This window comes from Plecotus auritus (genome assembly GCF_963455305.1).
Source record: "Plecotus auritus genome assembly, chromosome: 6".
NCBI classification, from domain to species: Eukaryota; Metazoa; Chordata; class Mammalia; order Chiroptera; family Vespertilionidae; genus Plecotus; species Plecotus auritus.
In genome coordinates, this window is record NC_137773.1 from 140,848,089 (window position 1) to 140,865,406 (window position 17,318).

The following is a 17,318-nucleotide window of genomic DNA, read 5'->3' on the forward strand; positions in this document are numbered from 1 at the left end:
TGAGAGGCAGTAGACTTTGAAAAGCATGGACTCAATCAACCACTACAGCTCTGGATATGAGTGGGCAATGTATTTGCTGTGTGACCTTGGAAAATTAATTTCTCCAAACTTCAGTTTCCTCCCTCCTAAGTAGCTTGTGAAAATTAGCTGAAATTGCATTAATTACAAGTATTTAGAACAATGCCTGGTGCACAGCAGGGATGAAGTAAGTGATGATTGTTAGAATAGTTGAATGCCTACTATGTGCCAGGTGCCCTTGAGGGAGATACTGTGTTCAGTCTCTATAGTAACCCAGGAAGGTGGGTATTTTAATTTGAGGAACCTGAGAAATTCAATATTTTGGTCTGGATCAGAACTGGTATTCAAAATCAGGTCTGAGTCTAGCCCATAGCTCTTAACCACATCATGCTGCCTGCCCCAGGTGGGATTGCCCAGTCCAGAGTGGGCTTAAAATGTTTTTTTAATTTTTTTTAACTTAATGAATGATGCAGATAAGTGGCAGAGAATGCTTGTGAGTCCTTTGAGAGAAAAGTAAGTCTTTGTTCTTTTTTTTGATGGGGTGGAATTGACCAGTATTCCCACCAGGGCCTGGCACACATCCCTCTCCACCCCCCCCCCCATCCCCACCCCGAGCACCGCCCCCAGTCCAATCCATGGCTGCTGCTTCTCCAGATCAGCATCTGGTGTCCTGGGTCAATTTGATCACACTTGGGACTTCCATCCTCTAGCTATTAAGAAGAGGGCTGTGGGTGTGGATAGTGGTGATCAGGGTTGTGCCCCTATAAACAGTGGAGTTGGGATATGGCTAAGTTTCAGGACAGCATGTCAGTCTAGGCCTCAGTACTAGGGAGCTGGGTCTTAGGGGCTAGCCATCTGGGGGCTGTAGAAGGTCATTTCCCTCCATTTCTATTTCTTTTCTTCCACTCCCCCCACTTAGTTCACCTGTTCTCCAATACCTTAAGTTCCTTGAATGGTGATAACATGTTTCAGTCTGTGGCTTAGATGAAGATGCTTTTGAAAGCAAGGACTCAGTGAATGAAGTTACTGTGTAGTCATATAATCAGGTGTCTGATCATCTGAGAGATGGGAGTATGTGTGTGTGGTCTGCCATCTGCCCAACAGATGGACATTGAGTCGACAATAGAGCTGGGACTAAATCGATGGGGAAGAAGGTAAGAGAGAAGAAACAGGACACCTTTTTCATGTGTTCACAGTTCTGTTGAGGATCCCACCTGGCTAGGTCTCAATTTTTTTAAGTTTCATAACAATCGACACCTATTCTATGCCAGGTGGGGCAGTCTAGCTGTCCAGTGTGCTGTACTGTCTGAATAGAGTCCAGTTGCCTCTAAGCCACTTTATATAGGCCATTCAATAACCTGGGATCTTGTTGAAATACAGATCCTGATATAGTAGGGCAGGGATGGGGCCCGAGATTGCATTTCTAAGGAATTCCCAGATGATCCACAGACCACATGCAGTTCCTGGATGATGAATGGCAGTTGGGTTTCGGTGGGCCCACTAAGTCCACCAGTGGTTGGTACCTATAGGGCTGTGCCTTGAGTGCCAGGTGGCCAAAGTTTTACTCAAGAAGATACTTGACTTCTAGAGCCCTCTGTGGTAGTTTTTTTCCAGTATGGGTGTTACCCCACTCTGCAGAGGGGTGTCCTACATATTTCTAGGGGATCATGTGTCTGACTGGGCAGGTTGGCAGTGCATCTCTTTGGAATCTCCCTTCTTGCTGGCTTTTCTCTCCTATTGATTCACCCATCCATCATTGCCAGCTCTCAGAAGTCAGTTTGCATGTTTATGCTAAAGTGTAAATGACTGATAAGTGACATTTCCTCCTAGGACAGGGGTGGGCAAACTTTCTGACTTGAGGGCCACAATGGGTTCTTAAACTGGACCGGAGGGCCGGATCAAAAGCATGGATGGAGTGTTTGTGTGAACTAATATAAATTCAAAGTAAAGGAGCGGAGGGGAGAGCAAGAGAACCGGATAGAACAGCCGGATCCGGCCCGCGGGCCGTAGTTTGCCCAAGGCTGTCCTAGGAAGACTGGTGTCTTCCCTGGAATTAAATTGTGGAACTTAAAGACCAAGGTTTGATTCACCTGTGAGCTGGAGTTGGAAATGTTTTGGGACAACTACCGGGTATCAGTGAAGTAATAAAGGCAGTGGCCTGCCTTGCCCATATGAGTTGGTATCTACTTTGCTGGGCTTCTCAATAGTGAACAAAGAGGAAGCCCTTCCCAGCAGTGGCTAGAAGCCATCGTTAGCACCCACTTAATAACTTTAGATTCATGCTTTGGCATTCCCAGAATCCTCTTCAGATCTTGAATGTGGTTAGTGGATTTTAGCTCTGATAACATCACCTGCACTTTCTTTGTCCATAGAGTCCTTTTTTTTTTTTTAAATACATATTTCAGAGAGGAAGGAAGAGGGAGAGAGAGATAGAAACATCAATGATAAGAGAGTATCATTGATCTGCCTCCTGCACGCCCCCTTCTGGGGAGTGAGCCTGCAACCTGGGCATGTGCCCTTAATAGGAATCAAACCCGGGACTCTTCAGTCCACAGGCCACCACTCTATCCACTGAGCCAAACCAGCTAGGGCAACACAGTCCTTCTTGATAATAAGCGCTCACTGCAACTTTGCACTTTGATATTTAAAGGAACTGTGTCTTTTCCTTTCTCCCCTCCCCATCCTCTTCTCCTCCCTTCTCTTCCCTTTCCCCTCTTTCTCTTTGTCTCTCTCCTCCACTCCTCTTCTGCCATACATACACCAGTAGTCTATCTGCTTGTATGAGTTGGTCTAGTTTGGTTTTCTAAGCATGCACACCTGCCTTGCTACATATTCTTTTCTTTTCTATTGAACATAGAACAAGATTTTTTTTTTTCCAATGAAATTTTCCTCTTTGGTGAAATAATTCTCATTATGAACATTTAGCACACAGTTTGAATATTTATTCAGCTCCTAAGCTAGTACCACTCAGAGCTGGGAGTTGTAGAAGCAATCTAAATGCCATGGTGAGCACTTCTAAGGATAGTAGGAAAACAAAGAGGTGGGCCGGTCTTGTGGATGGTCACTTGTCTGCTGGGGCCTCTGAAAAGCAAGGGTGTAGATGTCAAAATTCTGAATCTGCTATCTGGCCGGTGCCATCAAAGATGGTTTTCTTCCACAGTGGTGACAAGTGAGGTGGTGTCTTGGACTGTGACTTGGGCAAGTCACCTAAAAGCTCTGAGTCTTGGTCTCCTTATCTGCATGGAAGGGTGAGTGTGATTCTCTGCTGAGTGGTGGATGGGGTAGGTGATGCCATGTTGGTGATGGAAGTGCTTTGCAGGTTGTAAGGTGCTTCCAATGGCCTCCTTGGTCAGGAGAAAGTTAAGTGGTATCTTTACAAGGTAAGAGGGGATTCAAATGAAAACAAAAAAAAGCCTTCGCTTAACTGGCTGCGGAGCCCATTCTCAATGCAATTGTAGCACTAATTCTTTTTGTGAAGTAGAATTATACAGTAAAGGTGTTGTAACACCAAATAATTTTATACTCTATTAGGGGTGTTAGCTCCATTTTATGGTTACGGAAATTGGGGCTCACTGGGGCTCCAAAGCTAGTTCTCGGAACTTAGTACCCTCTTTGAATACAAAAACTGGGCTCGCCAAAACCGGTTTGGCTCAGTGGATAGAGCGTCAGCCTGCGGACTGAAAGGTCCCAGGTTTGATTCCGGTCAAGGGCATGTACCTTGGTTGTGGGCACGTCCCCAGTAGGGGTGTGCAGGAGGCAGCTGATCGATATTTCTCTCTCATCGATGTTTCTAACTATCCCTCTCCCTTCCTCTCTGTAAAAAATCAATAAAATATATATAAAAACAAAAAAAACCACAAAACAAAAAAACTGGGCTCAACACCCTCTCAGCCACTCAAATACCAGCCCAGCCCACTCCTGCCGATATTTGGGAACGAGAAATTAGAAGCTCTTTGAGAGGCAGGGGTCAGGGAAGAGAACTTTTCTTGTGTCACCCATAATGTGGGCTCACATTTGGGACTCCAAGAAAACTCTTGAATTGACTTGACCCAGGTAGGGACTTACCATTGGCTTCTTCCCAAAACATGTCCTGAAGAAACTTCCCCAGGGCCTGTCCATGCCAGTGGGACTGAGCCCCCGACAGCTTGATTCCAACATCAAAGGGGGCGTTGAACTAGGAGGAGAGTAGGGAGGACCCAGGAAATGTCAAGAGGTTACAGCCTCCCAAACCCCTGCCCCAAACACTTCATCTCAAAGGAGGCCCCTCTCCCAAACACTTCCATTCCAAAGGGTCAGGGAGATAAAAGGGCCTGTGGGCCAAGCAGGTGCTACTGAGGGATAGCTCAGTTACTCTCCTTTGTAGGCCCATTCTTATTGCCCCCTCCATCTTTAGGAGGCTAACCTTGACTCTCTTCCTTTACCGCTAAGGTAAAAGCTGGGGTGTCCCCTAGCAAGCCCCCCTCCCTGCCGTGCAGTTTTCGAAGACAGTGTTGAATCGCCAGTGGTGGAATTTCAGGCCCTGGCAGGGAGGTTTGGGGGAAGTGGGCCTAGCTGGTGTACATAGCACTAGCCTAGGTGATGGTCTCTGCCTCCTCCACTGCCCCCAACTCTCTCCTTTCCCAGGTGCTCTTTCTCATGCACCGGCCTCTGTTCAGTGCAGTCAGACAGGAAGCTGACCTTTTCCTAGAGCTAAGTTCATTCTTCTTTCTCTGCTTCCGTTTCTTTCCTTCTGCAGGGAGAATGCACCATTTCCCGTACTTGGCAATCTATGAGATGATTTACTATCACTAAAAGCTTTGGGGAAACAGGAAAGAGCTGTGTTTGCAGCCACATCATTGTTTTCTCCCTTGAGGCCAGAGACTGTATCTTTATCTCTGTTCATCCAGTAGCTGCCTCAGCACCTGGCCATGTTGGAACACCTCCATGAGTCAGTGGAGGAGGACTCTTGATGCTGGAAAGGACCCCTGGTCATTGGTCCTTCTGCCCACTACCCTCCAGACAGGAGGTGTTACCCCCATTTTCAGATAAAGCAGCCGAGACCCAGAGAGGTTGAAGGACTTGTTTGAGGCCTCTGAGGAGTTGGTGGCCATGGACTAGAATGCAGGATTCTTAAGTCCACCAGCCCTGGGACCTCTGCTCGCCCCAGGGGTGTGGCAGCGCCAAGAGCGAGCCCCACCCTGTGTGAGGCCACTGTATCCAGCCCTCGGTGCCTCCCCTGCAGGCAGGTACCACTATGACTTCTATTTTACAGATGAGCAAACATGCTCAGAGAAGTTATTAAAGCAACAAATGGCTGTTTATTCCATTAAAACAATTTACCTTCCCCACTTGTCTCCACTGTGAAGGTGGAGAGCGTGGGGAATGGCATGATTAATTTTTTAGGGAACTTGGACCCTCCTGTTACCTCCCTCCAGTAACGTTTCAAAGATTCATCCTTCCCCACGCCCCCACCCTCGTGGCTAATGTGGGGTGGTCAGATCACTGGAACAGACTTCTTAGGGACCTGCTGGCTGGAACTGAGCGGCAGGGGCAGTTGAGAGGCGACGTGGTGACTGGTGGTTGTGAGATGAGCTTCCGGTGACCTCAAGACTCCCTTGGCCTCGGAGTCTCATCTGTTCAGTGGGAGGTGGGTGGGGTAGGGGAGTGGGAAAGACTTGGTTTGAAAAACCTTAGAGCTCTGAAACTAGATTTTATGAGAAAAATGTTTGAAGGAAGTGGGGGCCCGGGATGAAAGAGGTGGAGCCCTAGGGCGGGAGGGGCTTTGAGAAGGTGTTGCTGGCCTCCTGCCATAGCCACCTTCTTCGGCTACACCCCCTCCCAGACATTTCAGATTCCTGGTTCTAGCTGAGGCAGCACGGGCCATTTCTTCTGAGGCCAGCCTTCATGGGAACTGGAAACTTCCAGCCCTGCCTTGAGTCAGCCGCCACTGAAATCTCTTCCCATCTGGGCTAATTTAGAGCGACCCTAGCTGGGTGAGTACCTGTGGGCGGGAGCTGGCAATCTCACAAGAGAGTTCCCTGATTTTAGTTTAAGGCCATGGAGTGGGATGTGGTAGGTTGAGGATGTCCTGAGGTGGTACGGAGGAAGTGCCTGAGGACACCTTTAAGTTTACAGAGGGTCAGAGAGAGCATGGGTCGGCGAGCTCATCCCTGACAGGAGAAGCGGCTGGTGGGTGGTTAGAGAAAGACCAAGGCTTCAGCTTCTCTCAGGCCAGAAGAGAGAGACTGTAAGGAGGAAGAGAGGACTTGGGGACTGACGTCAGCCCTGACCTTCAGTTCCACCGCTGCTACCCTCTGGCTGTGCATCTCAGGCAAGTGCATTGTCTGAACTTCTAATCAATGAGGGCAATGATACCAGCTCTCAATAGCTCAGTAACTGCCATGGTTGATTATTAAGTGCCATCCAGAGAATTTTGGTTTCTCAGCATGGAGGTGTCTGTCGCCACCTAAATGCTTGTCAGAACCATCTGCCAACCACACACAGCCAGCTTTTCAGGGAAGTTACCTAGATAACCCTATAAAATCCATTTCTCTCCCCTCCCCCTTCCTAGTCCTCCATTTATCTCTAAACTGTTTCCTTATCTCAGGCAAGATTAGCCAGAGCCAGGGCCAGCCTGGCTGGCCTGTCCTCATCCGCAGATGGGCTTCAGTGGGCCCTGGAGCCCCGCCAGCAGCCGCTTGCCTTCCCGGATGCGGTCTGGGCGCACTGCAGCCCAAGTGAGGTCTGAGGCCCTGGGCCAACCAGAACGTTTTCTGTGGGGAAACACCTTCAGTCTATGACCAGCTGTGTCTTCCTGGGTGTCTTTCTCTGGGCACCCCATTTGTTGCACCCTTTGAAAATATCTGGCGCCTGCTAGCGTCCCCTTCTCTGCTTACAGTTCCTGTATGTTCCCATTCTGTGGTAGCAAAGTTACTTCTCTTAGATGTTTGCCTCTTCATGGGCAAAGACCTCATAGAGCACAGTGCAGTCAACTATTTTCATGCTGGTAAGTGGACCCCTGTTTATGCCATCACCCCCTGCCTTCCCCTTCCCTCACCCCTCCCCTGCCACAAAAGCATAAAACTACAGAGGAACCAACCCGAATTTCCAGCTCATCCTCTGTCCCTTCCTCCTGATTTCTGTCTTCTGGGCGGAGCCAGCCTTCCAGCTCTCGCTCTCGGGGCTGCAGTTTGGCTGGTGGCTTCTTGGACTCCTTTCTCTGCTGGAGAGAGAAAGTTTTCTTTAGGACCCTAAGCCCCCTTATCCTTCCTGAGCAGAGAGAGGCGGGCCTATAAGTCAGACCCAGGGACCTCCTTTGTGTTCTCCGAGAAGGCTGAAGCCCAGAGAGGTTGAGCCACTGCTCAAGTCACACAGCTGGCTATGTGGCAGGGCTGGAATGAGATGCCCCGTCAGAATGTGGGGCTTTGTGGGGAGAATCTCACCTGCACTTTCTGGTGTTCAGGGCTCAGGAAGCTGGAGCCTGCCATGGCCAAGTCCACCCAGAGCACACTGAGGAGCAGCAGGCTGCAGATGGTCCCCGGGGAAGGCATGGCCTCAGCTGGGTTGGGACAGAGGGGCCAAGGGAAGAGAGAGTCTCCAGTTAACACGCTCCCCCTCCCCTCCCTTCGCTTCCACTGCCCTCCCAGCGCCTAGCAGACAGGGCGAGGGACTTTGACCTGGGATGGCAGGAATGAATTGAAGGATGTGTGTGTTCTCTTCCAAGACTGTTCAGGGCAGAACCCTTGGCAGTGGATTCCCCATGTGTTTGCCCAGCCCCCAAAGACCTCGTGCCAAGTTTCTTAATGGGTGATGAAGCTGACCCAGCAAGGTCCCCAGGAGACCTAAGCCCAGTTATGTCTGAGCAACCAGGCTGCCCCAGCTTGTGCATCCTCCCCTTCGTTCAGGTGGGCCTGTGAACGGCCAATAAGTTAAACCCATAAGCAAACCCACAGAGTGAGCGAGGGTGCCTACCTGGGATTCCTGGCGGAGGTGGTGCCTGGTGGCTGGCTGGTCCTTATATAGGAAGCCTTGTGTTTGTTTTAAACCAGCAACCTCATCTCAGGGCAGCCTAGTTTCCAGGGGCTGATTACATTCCTTGGGTCCTCTGGGTAGAAATCAACAATGGAGGTCAAATGCCCAGAGAGATTGTTGGGTTGGCTTGGGGTGGCCATCTGCTCCAGCTGTCCACAAATGGCCCGGCCCTGGTTTAGGTGGGAGGGAGGGAAGTGGCTGGGGGGTCCAGGCTGGCTTTGCTGCTCTGGGACCTTGGCTCACTCCTTTCTGATGAGATCGGGCGCATTCAGGGTGGTATGACTAGACTTCACTCTCCTTTCGGAAGCCTTCCTCTGCCTGGATAGAACGAGTTTACCGTCACTAGATTTCTCAGAGATTTCTAGTCCTGCACCTGCAGTTCTGTGACTGACACTGCTCTGGCTCCCACAAGCCTCTGGAGCACAAGGGAGCCAGCTCATGAATTCTGCCTTCCCACGAGGGACGTCCCACTTCACAGATGAGGAAACTGCGGGGAGGGGCGGCAGCATGAGCTCCTAACTGTCCTCCATGGAGCAGGTGTGGGAGTCATTTTAATAAGTGGTTAAACCTCAGTCATTCCTCCTGCGTGAAGCATGATGACTCTGCCTGGCTTGGTGTTTCTTAACTTGTGGGCTTAGTTACCTAGATAACTAGTGGGCAGAGGGAACAGATTGGATCTGGAGGCAGAAGGGCTGTGACCTGCTACTGGCACAGGTAACCTACTCACATTGATTGGCGTTAGGCAGATCACTAATCCCCCTTGTGGCAGGGCAGCCTGTCCCAGTGGCTTTGAGGATTAATGAGGTTGTGTGTGTGAAAATTCTTTATAATCTGTAAGGCAGCATACAGATGACAAGTATTTTTGTATCAGGCCCAAGACCTTGTGCCAAGCATGTGTGATGGTCACATGTTCTTGGATGAAGAGTAATTAACAGTAACCTCAATCTGCCCCAATGCTTCATCTAATTGGATGCCCAAGCAGTGACTACTAGGGCTGAATGCAATGTCTGTATCAAATTTCAGGAGGAGCTCACTTCAGGCTGGGGCTCCATGCAAGAGGCAGATGGTGGCAATGGAGCAGGCTTTGAAGGGAGGGCATCGCTGCAAGCAGAGTGGCATGAGTGACCGGAGCAAACAGGCATGGTGTAGACTGTTGGGACAACGGTGAGAAGGCTGGGTGGCTTGGAGGATGGTAGTGGTGGTGGGAGAAGGCCAAAAGAAAGGCTTCGAAGGCAGTTGGGGTCAGGCTCTGCACTGCCTTGAAAGCTCCTGGCACACGGAGTGTGGGCTTTATGTGTAGGAGGGCGCCCTCTGAAGGGTTTTTAACAGGAGGGACAGAGCATAGAATAATGAGCGAGTTGGAAAGACCTTAAAGACTTGGGATACTGGACCTTTTATTTCACTGGAAGAAAAAGAAAACTTCCCCCAAAGCCACCCAGCCATCAGTGGCAATGCTGGGACTCCTGCCTAGGTTCCTGGCTCCTAATCCAGTGCTCTCTCTGCTTCCTGCTTCCAGGAAAATCAGTGTGCTCCAAGCAGGGTGGGCCTGGGGCACAGAACCAGTTAGGGGGATCTTGAGGCAGTAGAACAGCTGATGTTTAAATGACACCTGACTTGATGATTGACTTTAGGGGGCACAGGACCCATGTGGAGACTCTTGGGACAGTGGAGGCATAGGAGGGGCTGGACAGCCCCTCAGAGTGTGGGGGACTGAGTACCTCCTGCTGAAAAACATCTCATCACCAGCTGCGGTGGGGGCTTCACCCTGACAGCCACCTGAGCTTAGACCTCTTGGCTGCAGGGCCAGAGGGCTGAAGGTGGAGACAGGTGGGGAGAAGATCCACAGCTTGTTCACAGCCACCCTCACCCCCACCAAAAGGAAACAACCCGAAACCCCAACTATGGTGACCAGGCACCAACTGAGACACGAAGCCTCTGCTTTTTCCTGACCCTGGAGGCCTCTGGAGGCAGGAGCCGCTGTGTTGATCTTAGATAACAGCACCAGCGAGCAAACACCCGCACGGACTGTGTTATCTTTGGGAAACAGAGAGGTGGCCTGTGTGATGGAAACCACCCTGACCACATACCACAGAGGAGGCTGGTGGGAAGGAAGGAAAATCTGATGGATGGCAGAACCACTGAGGGAGGAGGGTGGTGGCACCCAGAAAAGTATCTCTCTGCCCACTCACAGTTGGGGAGTGGGGACAGACCCGGGTGGGAAATGCATGCAAATCTGGACCAGGAGGAAGACCATAAACTTGGGGAAAGCCAACTTCCCTGGCTCACTTTCCTCCTCATTCCTTCCCAGGGTGGGTAATACCAAGCCCAGATTGGCACCTCCCTGTACCTGGATCCTCCTCAGAACTTACTAGGTGCTCTACGCATGCTTCCTCTGGATAGCTTGCTGGATGGTGATTTTCTTCCCATTGCAGGGCCTCGAGGGCCTGCCTTAATGAATGGAGAAGCACTCGCCACTTAATTGTTATATGTACGTGGTGTCTGAGAACAAATCTTTATATACTTTGCAGTATAATTTCATTTGTACAAATAATTAGTTGGCTTAGCAAGCATTTTTTTCATTAATCAGGCTGGACCTTGGTCTGAATGAGGCAGGTTCTGGGGCTGTAGGAAGAGGTGTTATTTTCTGAGATGGGGCTTTTCGGTGGCCTTTTTCTCCTAGTTCTGGCTCCCATAGCCTCTAGATCAGCATTGTTCAATAGAAATAACATGTCAAATAAGAGCCTCTATGTAACTTTAAATTTCCTAGGAGTTTTATTAAAAAAGCAAAGAGAAACGGGTAAAATAAATTTTAATAATATTTTAAATCTAAATACTCTAATATTATTGGTTCAACATGTAATAAATATAATAATCAACGAGGTATTTAACCCTGGCTTTCTTTTTTTAAAAAAATATATTTTTATTGATTTCAGAGAGGAAGAGATAGAAACATCAATGAAAATCATTGTCTGCCTCTTGCATGCCCCCTACTGGGGATCGAGCCTGCAACCTGAATCGAACCCAGGACCCTTTAGTCCGCAGGCCGACGCTCTATCCACTGAGCCAAACTAGCTAGGACCCTGGCTTTCTTTTTACTAAATCTTCAAAGTCCAGTGCATTGTATTGGTACATCACATAAGTCAGACTAGCTACATTTTAGTACGCAGTAGCTGCTTGTGGCTTATGGCTACTGCTCTGGACAACAGTTCTAGATACTCATGGGTGCCACTCTTCAAACTTCCATAACAGCAGCCATGCTCGCTCTTTCATCCCCTGCTGTCCACACCAAGCCTCTCCCACTGGGGCTTCCCTGTTCTCCTGCCATCGTGGGGCTGGAGCCCCAACAAATTGTCTCTTTTGTATCTTCAGTCTTTCTCTTCAATATCTTCTTCCCTCAGCCCAGGTCTCTAATCCTGGAAAAGTCTGATTCACACCAACCCCCCTTTCCTCATGCTACCACTTCCAGGCAGAATTCCCTTTCTATGCATCCTATTCCTTACTGTACACAGATCCCTCAAAGTCCTATAGCTCGACTCTCATCTCTACCCAGAGTTGCTGGTGCAGCCTTAGCCTAGGGACCACTACAAACTGTAGGATGTTAGGGTGAGGCCTTTAGGGGCATGCAGTGTCACCTGCTGGGTGAATACTTAGCTGAGCTGCACTGGTGTCATGGGGGAAGCAGATCATTTTATGCCTAATCAGATGTTTGGAGTGGGGTCCCAGGGTCTATATTTTAACAAGTATTTCTGAGTATAAAATAATACTTGATCCTAGCAGAAAATTTGGCCATGTGGAAGGAAGATAAACTCTCTATGTATATTTTAACTTGCTTTGGAAAATTTCAAACATGCAAAAAAAGTAGAGTAATATAATGAGTCTCCAAGCATCTACCATCAACTTCAACATTTATTAACATCTTGCTTCTTCTATTTAAACCCCACACTGTTTTTGCCTTTTTTTGGGGGGGGGGGAATAATGTAAAAGCAAATCCTAGTAATCATGTAATTTCAGCCTTAAAAACTTAGGTATATGTTTTTAACAGGTAAAATACAGTTGCCTTATTTGAATCTGGATCCAAACAAAACCTAATTTGGTTGATGTATGTCTTAAGTCTCTTTTAGTCTATAACAATCTCCCTTACCTGTTCCTCCTCTCTTTCATCCCAAGTCATTTATTATATTTTTAAAAATATATATTTATTTTGAATTTTAGAGAGGGAGAGGGAGAAAGAGAAACATAGATTGGCTGCCTCCTGCACGCCCCCCACTGGGGATCAAGCAGTGCCCTGACCATGAATCAAGCCTGTGACTCTCAGGTGCACAGGACTATGCTCAACCAACTGAGCCACACCAGCAGGGCCCACGCCATTTATTAAAAAACAACAAAAAACAAAACAGGTTATTTGTCCTGTACAATTTCCCACCTTCTGGTCTTTGCTGATCGCTTCCTTGTGGTATGACTTAACTTGTTCCTCTCTCCCCTGCTTTCTGTAAACTGGCAGTTATATCTTCAGATGAAGTTTTATTAGGATTTAGCTTTTACTTTTGGGGGAGAATACTTCATTGTCGGTGTTGTGTACTTATTATTGAATTCCATTACAAGGCATACAATATCTGGTGGCTCCACTTTTACTGATGTTTTAAGAATAAGATTTATCCATGAATTCAAGTGTTAAATGATCCTATTCATTTTAAAGTTCCCTGTTAACTTTTCACTTAATGGATTTATCTTCCATTGATAATTTTCTACATCATCATTTATTAGGAATTACAAATGGTGATTTTTTATTTTTTTTATTTTTATTTTTTTTAAATAAATCTTTATTCAGATTATTACAATTATTTCTCCTTTTTCCCCCCATAGCTCCCCTACACCCCTTTCCCACCCCACCTTCTGCCCTTACCTCCCCCCCACTGTCCTCATCCATAGGTGTATGATTTTTGTCCATTCTCTTCATAAACCCCCCATACTCCTTTCCCCCTGAGAATTATCAGTCCACTCCCTTTCTATGCCCCTGATTCTATTATATTCACCAGATTATTCTGCTCCTCAGGTTTTTAATTCACTTGATTTTTAGGTTCGCTTGTTGATAGATATGTATTTGTTGTTCATAATTTTTCTCTTTACTTTTTTCTTCTTCCTCTTCTTTAAGAATACCTTTCAGCATTTCATATAATACTGGTTTGGTGGTGATGAACTCCTTCAGCTTTTTCTTATCTGTGAAGCTCTTTATCTGCCCTTCAATTCTGAATGATAGCTTTGCTGGGTAGAGTAATCTTGGTTGTAGGTTCTTGCTATTCATCACATTGAAAATTTCTTGCCACTCCCGTCTGGCCTGCATAGTTTCTGTTGAGAAGTCAGCTGACAGTCGTATGGGTGCTCCCTTGTAGGTAATTAACTGTTTTTCTCTTGCTGCTTTTAATATTCTCTCTTTGTCTTTTGCTCTTGGCATTTTAATTATGATGTGTCTTGGTGTGGTCCTCTTTGGATTCCTTTTGTTTGGGGTTCTGTGGGCTTCCTGGACTTGTAAGTCTATTTCTTTCACCAGGTGGGGGAAGTTTTCGGTCATTATTTCTTCAAATAGGTTTTCAGTATCTTGCTCTCTCTCTTCTTCTGGCACCCCCATAATTCTGATGTTGGTACGCTTGAAGTTGTCCCAGAGTCTTCTTACATTATCTTCAACTTTTTGGATTTTTTTTTTTTGCTTTTTGCTTTTTCGGTTGAGTGTTTTTTGCTTCTTTGTATTTCAATTCTTTGACTTGATTCTTGGGTTCCTCTATTCTGTTTCTGGGTCTCTGTATAATATTTTTTATTTCAGTCAGTGTATGTTTAATTTCTAGTTGGTCCTTTTTCATATCTTCGAGGGTCTCGTTATATTTATCGGCCTTTTCTAGGATATTCTTAAAAAGTCTTATAACCGTGGTTTTGAATTCTATATCCAGTCGTTTGTTTTCCTCCATTTCTTTCGTTTGTGATCTGATTCTTTGACCCCGCATTTTCACTGAATCCCTGAGTTGGTAAGGTAGATATTTGTGCTAGGTTTCCAATATGGCCCAGTGGGTCTGCTTCCCCAGTTAACCTGAGGTGGACACTCTTGGTGCACCCCTTTGTGGACTGTGTGTACAGCCTTGTTGTAATTAAGTCTTTATTGTTGTTGGTATCACTGGGAAGAATTGACCTCCGGGTCAGCTGGCTGTAAGGATCAGCTGTGTCTATGCTGGGAGAAGCCCGGTGCTGGAGACAGCCCTATAGGATTAGACTTGCCAAATTGCAATAGCCTCTGTGCTCAGCTTGGATGGGGTGGAGCCTCAGTCTTGGCTTCCTGTCAGCCCCGCCCCTGCGCGCACGTGCGCTTTCAGTCCTCCGCCTTCCCCAGCTCGAGTCTCCGCCCGAGAGTCCAGACTCCCCCCACAAGAGCGTGGGTCCCCAGGGGCTCGCCTGGAACCGGGGTTCACTGCAGTCAGAACTGGGGCACAGTGCCGTCAGGAGCCTCTGACTCCCCTCCACCAGGGAAAGCCCGCGGCAACCTCTGCAGCCCTTGTGCGCACCGGCGCAGGCGCGCTTTCAGTCCTCTGTTTTCCCCGGCTCCGGAGTCTCCGCCCGAGAGTCCAGACTCCCCCCACAAGAGCGTGGGTCCCCAGGGGCTCGCCTGGAACTGGGGCTCAGTGCAGTCAGAATCCTCTGACTCCCCTCCACTAGGGAAAGCCTGTGGCAACCCCCGCAGCCTTTGTGCGCACCAGCGCTCGCGCACGTGTGCACTTTCAGTCCTCCGCCTTCCCCGGCTCCCCAGTCTCCGCCCGAGAGTCCAGACCCCCCCCACAAGAGCGTGGGTCCCCAGGGGTTCGCCCGGAACTGGGGTTCAGTGCAGTCAGAACTAGGGTTCAGTGCGGTCGGAGGCTTCCTTCCCCCTTCCGCCAGAGGAAGTCAGCCAGGCTCTCAGCCGCCCTTCCTCTCTGTGCGCACAAAGCCCCTTTGCCGTACCTCCAATTCTCTGTGAGCTTTTCTCCTTCCTTCTAGTTGTAGAATTTTCACTCAGCCAGCTTTCCTGTGGTTCTGGATGGTGTCCGTTCTGTCTTTTAGTTGTAGTTTTGAAATTGTTGTGTGAGGCAGCAGTTTAGGTGTTTACCTATGCCGCCATCTTGGTTTCTCTCCAAATGGTGATTTTTTAAATTGTTGTTCCTTAATATAGTTTATACAGGAAAGGCAAAATACATGATTTTTTTTCTATTTGTTTACTAATTTTCAAAGTACATTTGGTGTCCTAGCTACCTCCAAAATTTTATTCCTATCATAAACTCAGGGATTTATTTTTTAAAAATTGATTTTTAGAGAAAGAGGAAGGGACAGAGATAGAGAGAAACATTGAGAGAGAAACATCATCAATCGGCTCCCTCCTGCATGCCCGCTATGGGCAGGTCAAGCTCACATGTGCCCTGACCAGGATTCTAACTGGTGACCTCTTGATTCCTGGGTTGATGCTCAACCACTGAGCGACACCAGCTGAGTGGAATTTTTATTTTTTTAATCCTGACCCAAGATTATTTTTTCCATTGATTTTTAGAGAGAGTGGAAGCGAGGGGGACAGAGAGAAACATCGATGTGAGACAAATTGATTGGTTGCCTCCTGCACACTCCCCGACCCTGGCTGAAGATGGAGCTTGCAAAGTACTTTCGTGCCCTTGACTGGAATAGAGCTGTGACCCTTCAGTCTGAGGGCCAATGCTCTAACCACTGAACAAACCGGCTAGGGCTAAAGGTAACTTCTTTAAAAAATATATATATTTTATTGATTTTTTACAGAGAGGAAGGGAGAGGGAGAGAGTTAGAAACATCGTTGAGAGAGAAACATCAATCAGCTGCCTCCTGCACACTCCCTACTGGGGATGTGCCTGCAACCAAGGTACATGTCCTTGACTGGAATCGAACCTGGGACCCTTCAGTCCGCAGGCCGACGCTCTATCCACTGAACCAAACCGGTTAGGGCGAAAGGTAACTATTTTTATTGTGATTTTTTTCTTTGGCCTATGAATTATCTTTATGTGTATTGCTTAAATTTCCAAATATTTGAAGATTTTCTAAATGTATTTATATTATTGACTTCTAATTAACTTTCATTATAGTCAGATAATGTTTGTATGATTTCAGTTCTTTTTAGATGTTAGTTTGCTTTAGGGTCCAGAAATTAGTCTGTCTTGATGATTATTCCAGATGCACTTGAAAATAATGCATTTAAGCGTCACTGGGTAGAATGTTCTATAAATGCCAATTACGTCAAATTGAGTGGTAGGTTTTTTTATGTATTCTATAAACTTATTGATTTTGGGGGGTCTACTTGTTCTGTTACTGAAAGAGGAGTGCTGAGATCTCCAGCTGTAATTGTAGGTTATTTCTCTTCAGTTCTGTCAGTTTTTGTTTCACATATTTTGAAGCTCTATTTTAGGTGCATACACATTTAGAATTATGTAATCTTGATGAATTCATGTTCCTTTTTTTTTTTTTTTTAAATATATTTTATTGATATTTCACAGAGAGGAAGGGAGAGGGACAGAGAGCTAGAAACATCGATGAGAGAGAAACATCGATCAGCTGCCTCCTGCACGCCTCCTACTGGAGATGTGCCCGCAACCAAGGTACATGCCCTTGACCGGAATTGATCCCGGGACCTTTCAGTCCGCAGGCCGACGCTCTATCCACTGAGCCAAACCGGTTTCGGCTCATGTTCCTTTTTTTTATGGTCCTCTTTCTCCCTGATATTTCTTGTTCTGAAGTCCTTTTATATTAATACAGGTATCTCCTGCTCTTTGAAAGTTCATGTTATGCTGCTTCGTTTTTATGAAAGACCTACATTATGTTTTTATCAAATGAAAGAAATCTGAAGAGGATTTTCATTTTTATGAAAATGTCAAAAAGCAAAAAGAGTTCACTGTTTATTTTGCAGCAAGCCATTATAGGGGCAGCGTGCACTCCGAGCAGCAAGAGTGGCACCACCAAACTCCCTCTCTAGGACCGACTCTCAGCATCTCAGCACCAGGCCACCAGAGCTTCGAGCTGTGTCTGTGAGTTGCAATGAACATAGGGGTTCATGTAGCTTTTTAAATGTTTTCATATTGCCAAAACCGGTTTGGCTCAGTGGATAGAGCGTCGGCCTGTGGACTGAAAGGTCCCAGGTTCAATTCCGGTCAAGGGCACATACCTTGGTTGCGGGCACATCCCCAGTGGGAGGTGTGCAGGAGGCAGCTGATCGATGTTTCTCTCTCATCGATGTTTCTGACTATCTGTTCCTCTTCCTT

At 47.3% G+C, this 17,318-nt stretch overlaps 1 protein-coding gene across 1 annotated transcript; it reads right to left on the reverse strand.

Annotated features, from left to right (window-relative positions):
• Positions 1–2,942: 2,942 nt before the first annotated feature.
• On the reverse strand, positions 2,943–8,269 carry GHRL (ghrelin and obestatin prepropeptide). Its single transcript, XM_080672088.1, has 4 exons — positions 7,440–8,269; positions 7,097–7,219; positions 4,084–4,192; positions 2,943–3,099 (listed from the first exon to the last, which is right to left on the reverse strand). Exons 1-4 carry the CDS (start codon positions 7,545–7,547, stop codon positions 3,080–3,082), a joined length of 360 nt encoding a protein of 119 aa, XP_080528214.1. The 5' UTR covers positions 7,548–8,269; the 3' UTR covers positions 2,943–3,079.
• Between the last annotated feature and the right edge of the window lie 9,049 nt (positions 8,270–17,318).

Coding starts and splice junctions, on each gene's coding strand:
- GHRL (XM_080672088.1), bottom strand. CDS start 7,547: ATGCCTTCCCCGGGGACCATCTGCAGCCTGCTGCTCCTCAGTGTGCTC. Junction 7,220..7,439: donor CTGAACACCAGAAAGTGCAG/GTGAGATTCTCC, acceptor TTCTCTCTCCAG/CAGAGAAAGGAGTCCAAGAA. Junction 4,193..7,096: donor AGGATGAGCTGGAAATTCGG/GTTGGTTCCTCT, acceptor CTCTCCTCCTAG/TTCAACGCCCCCTTTGATGT.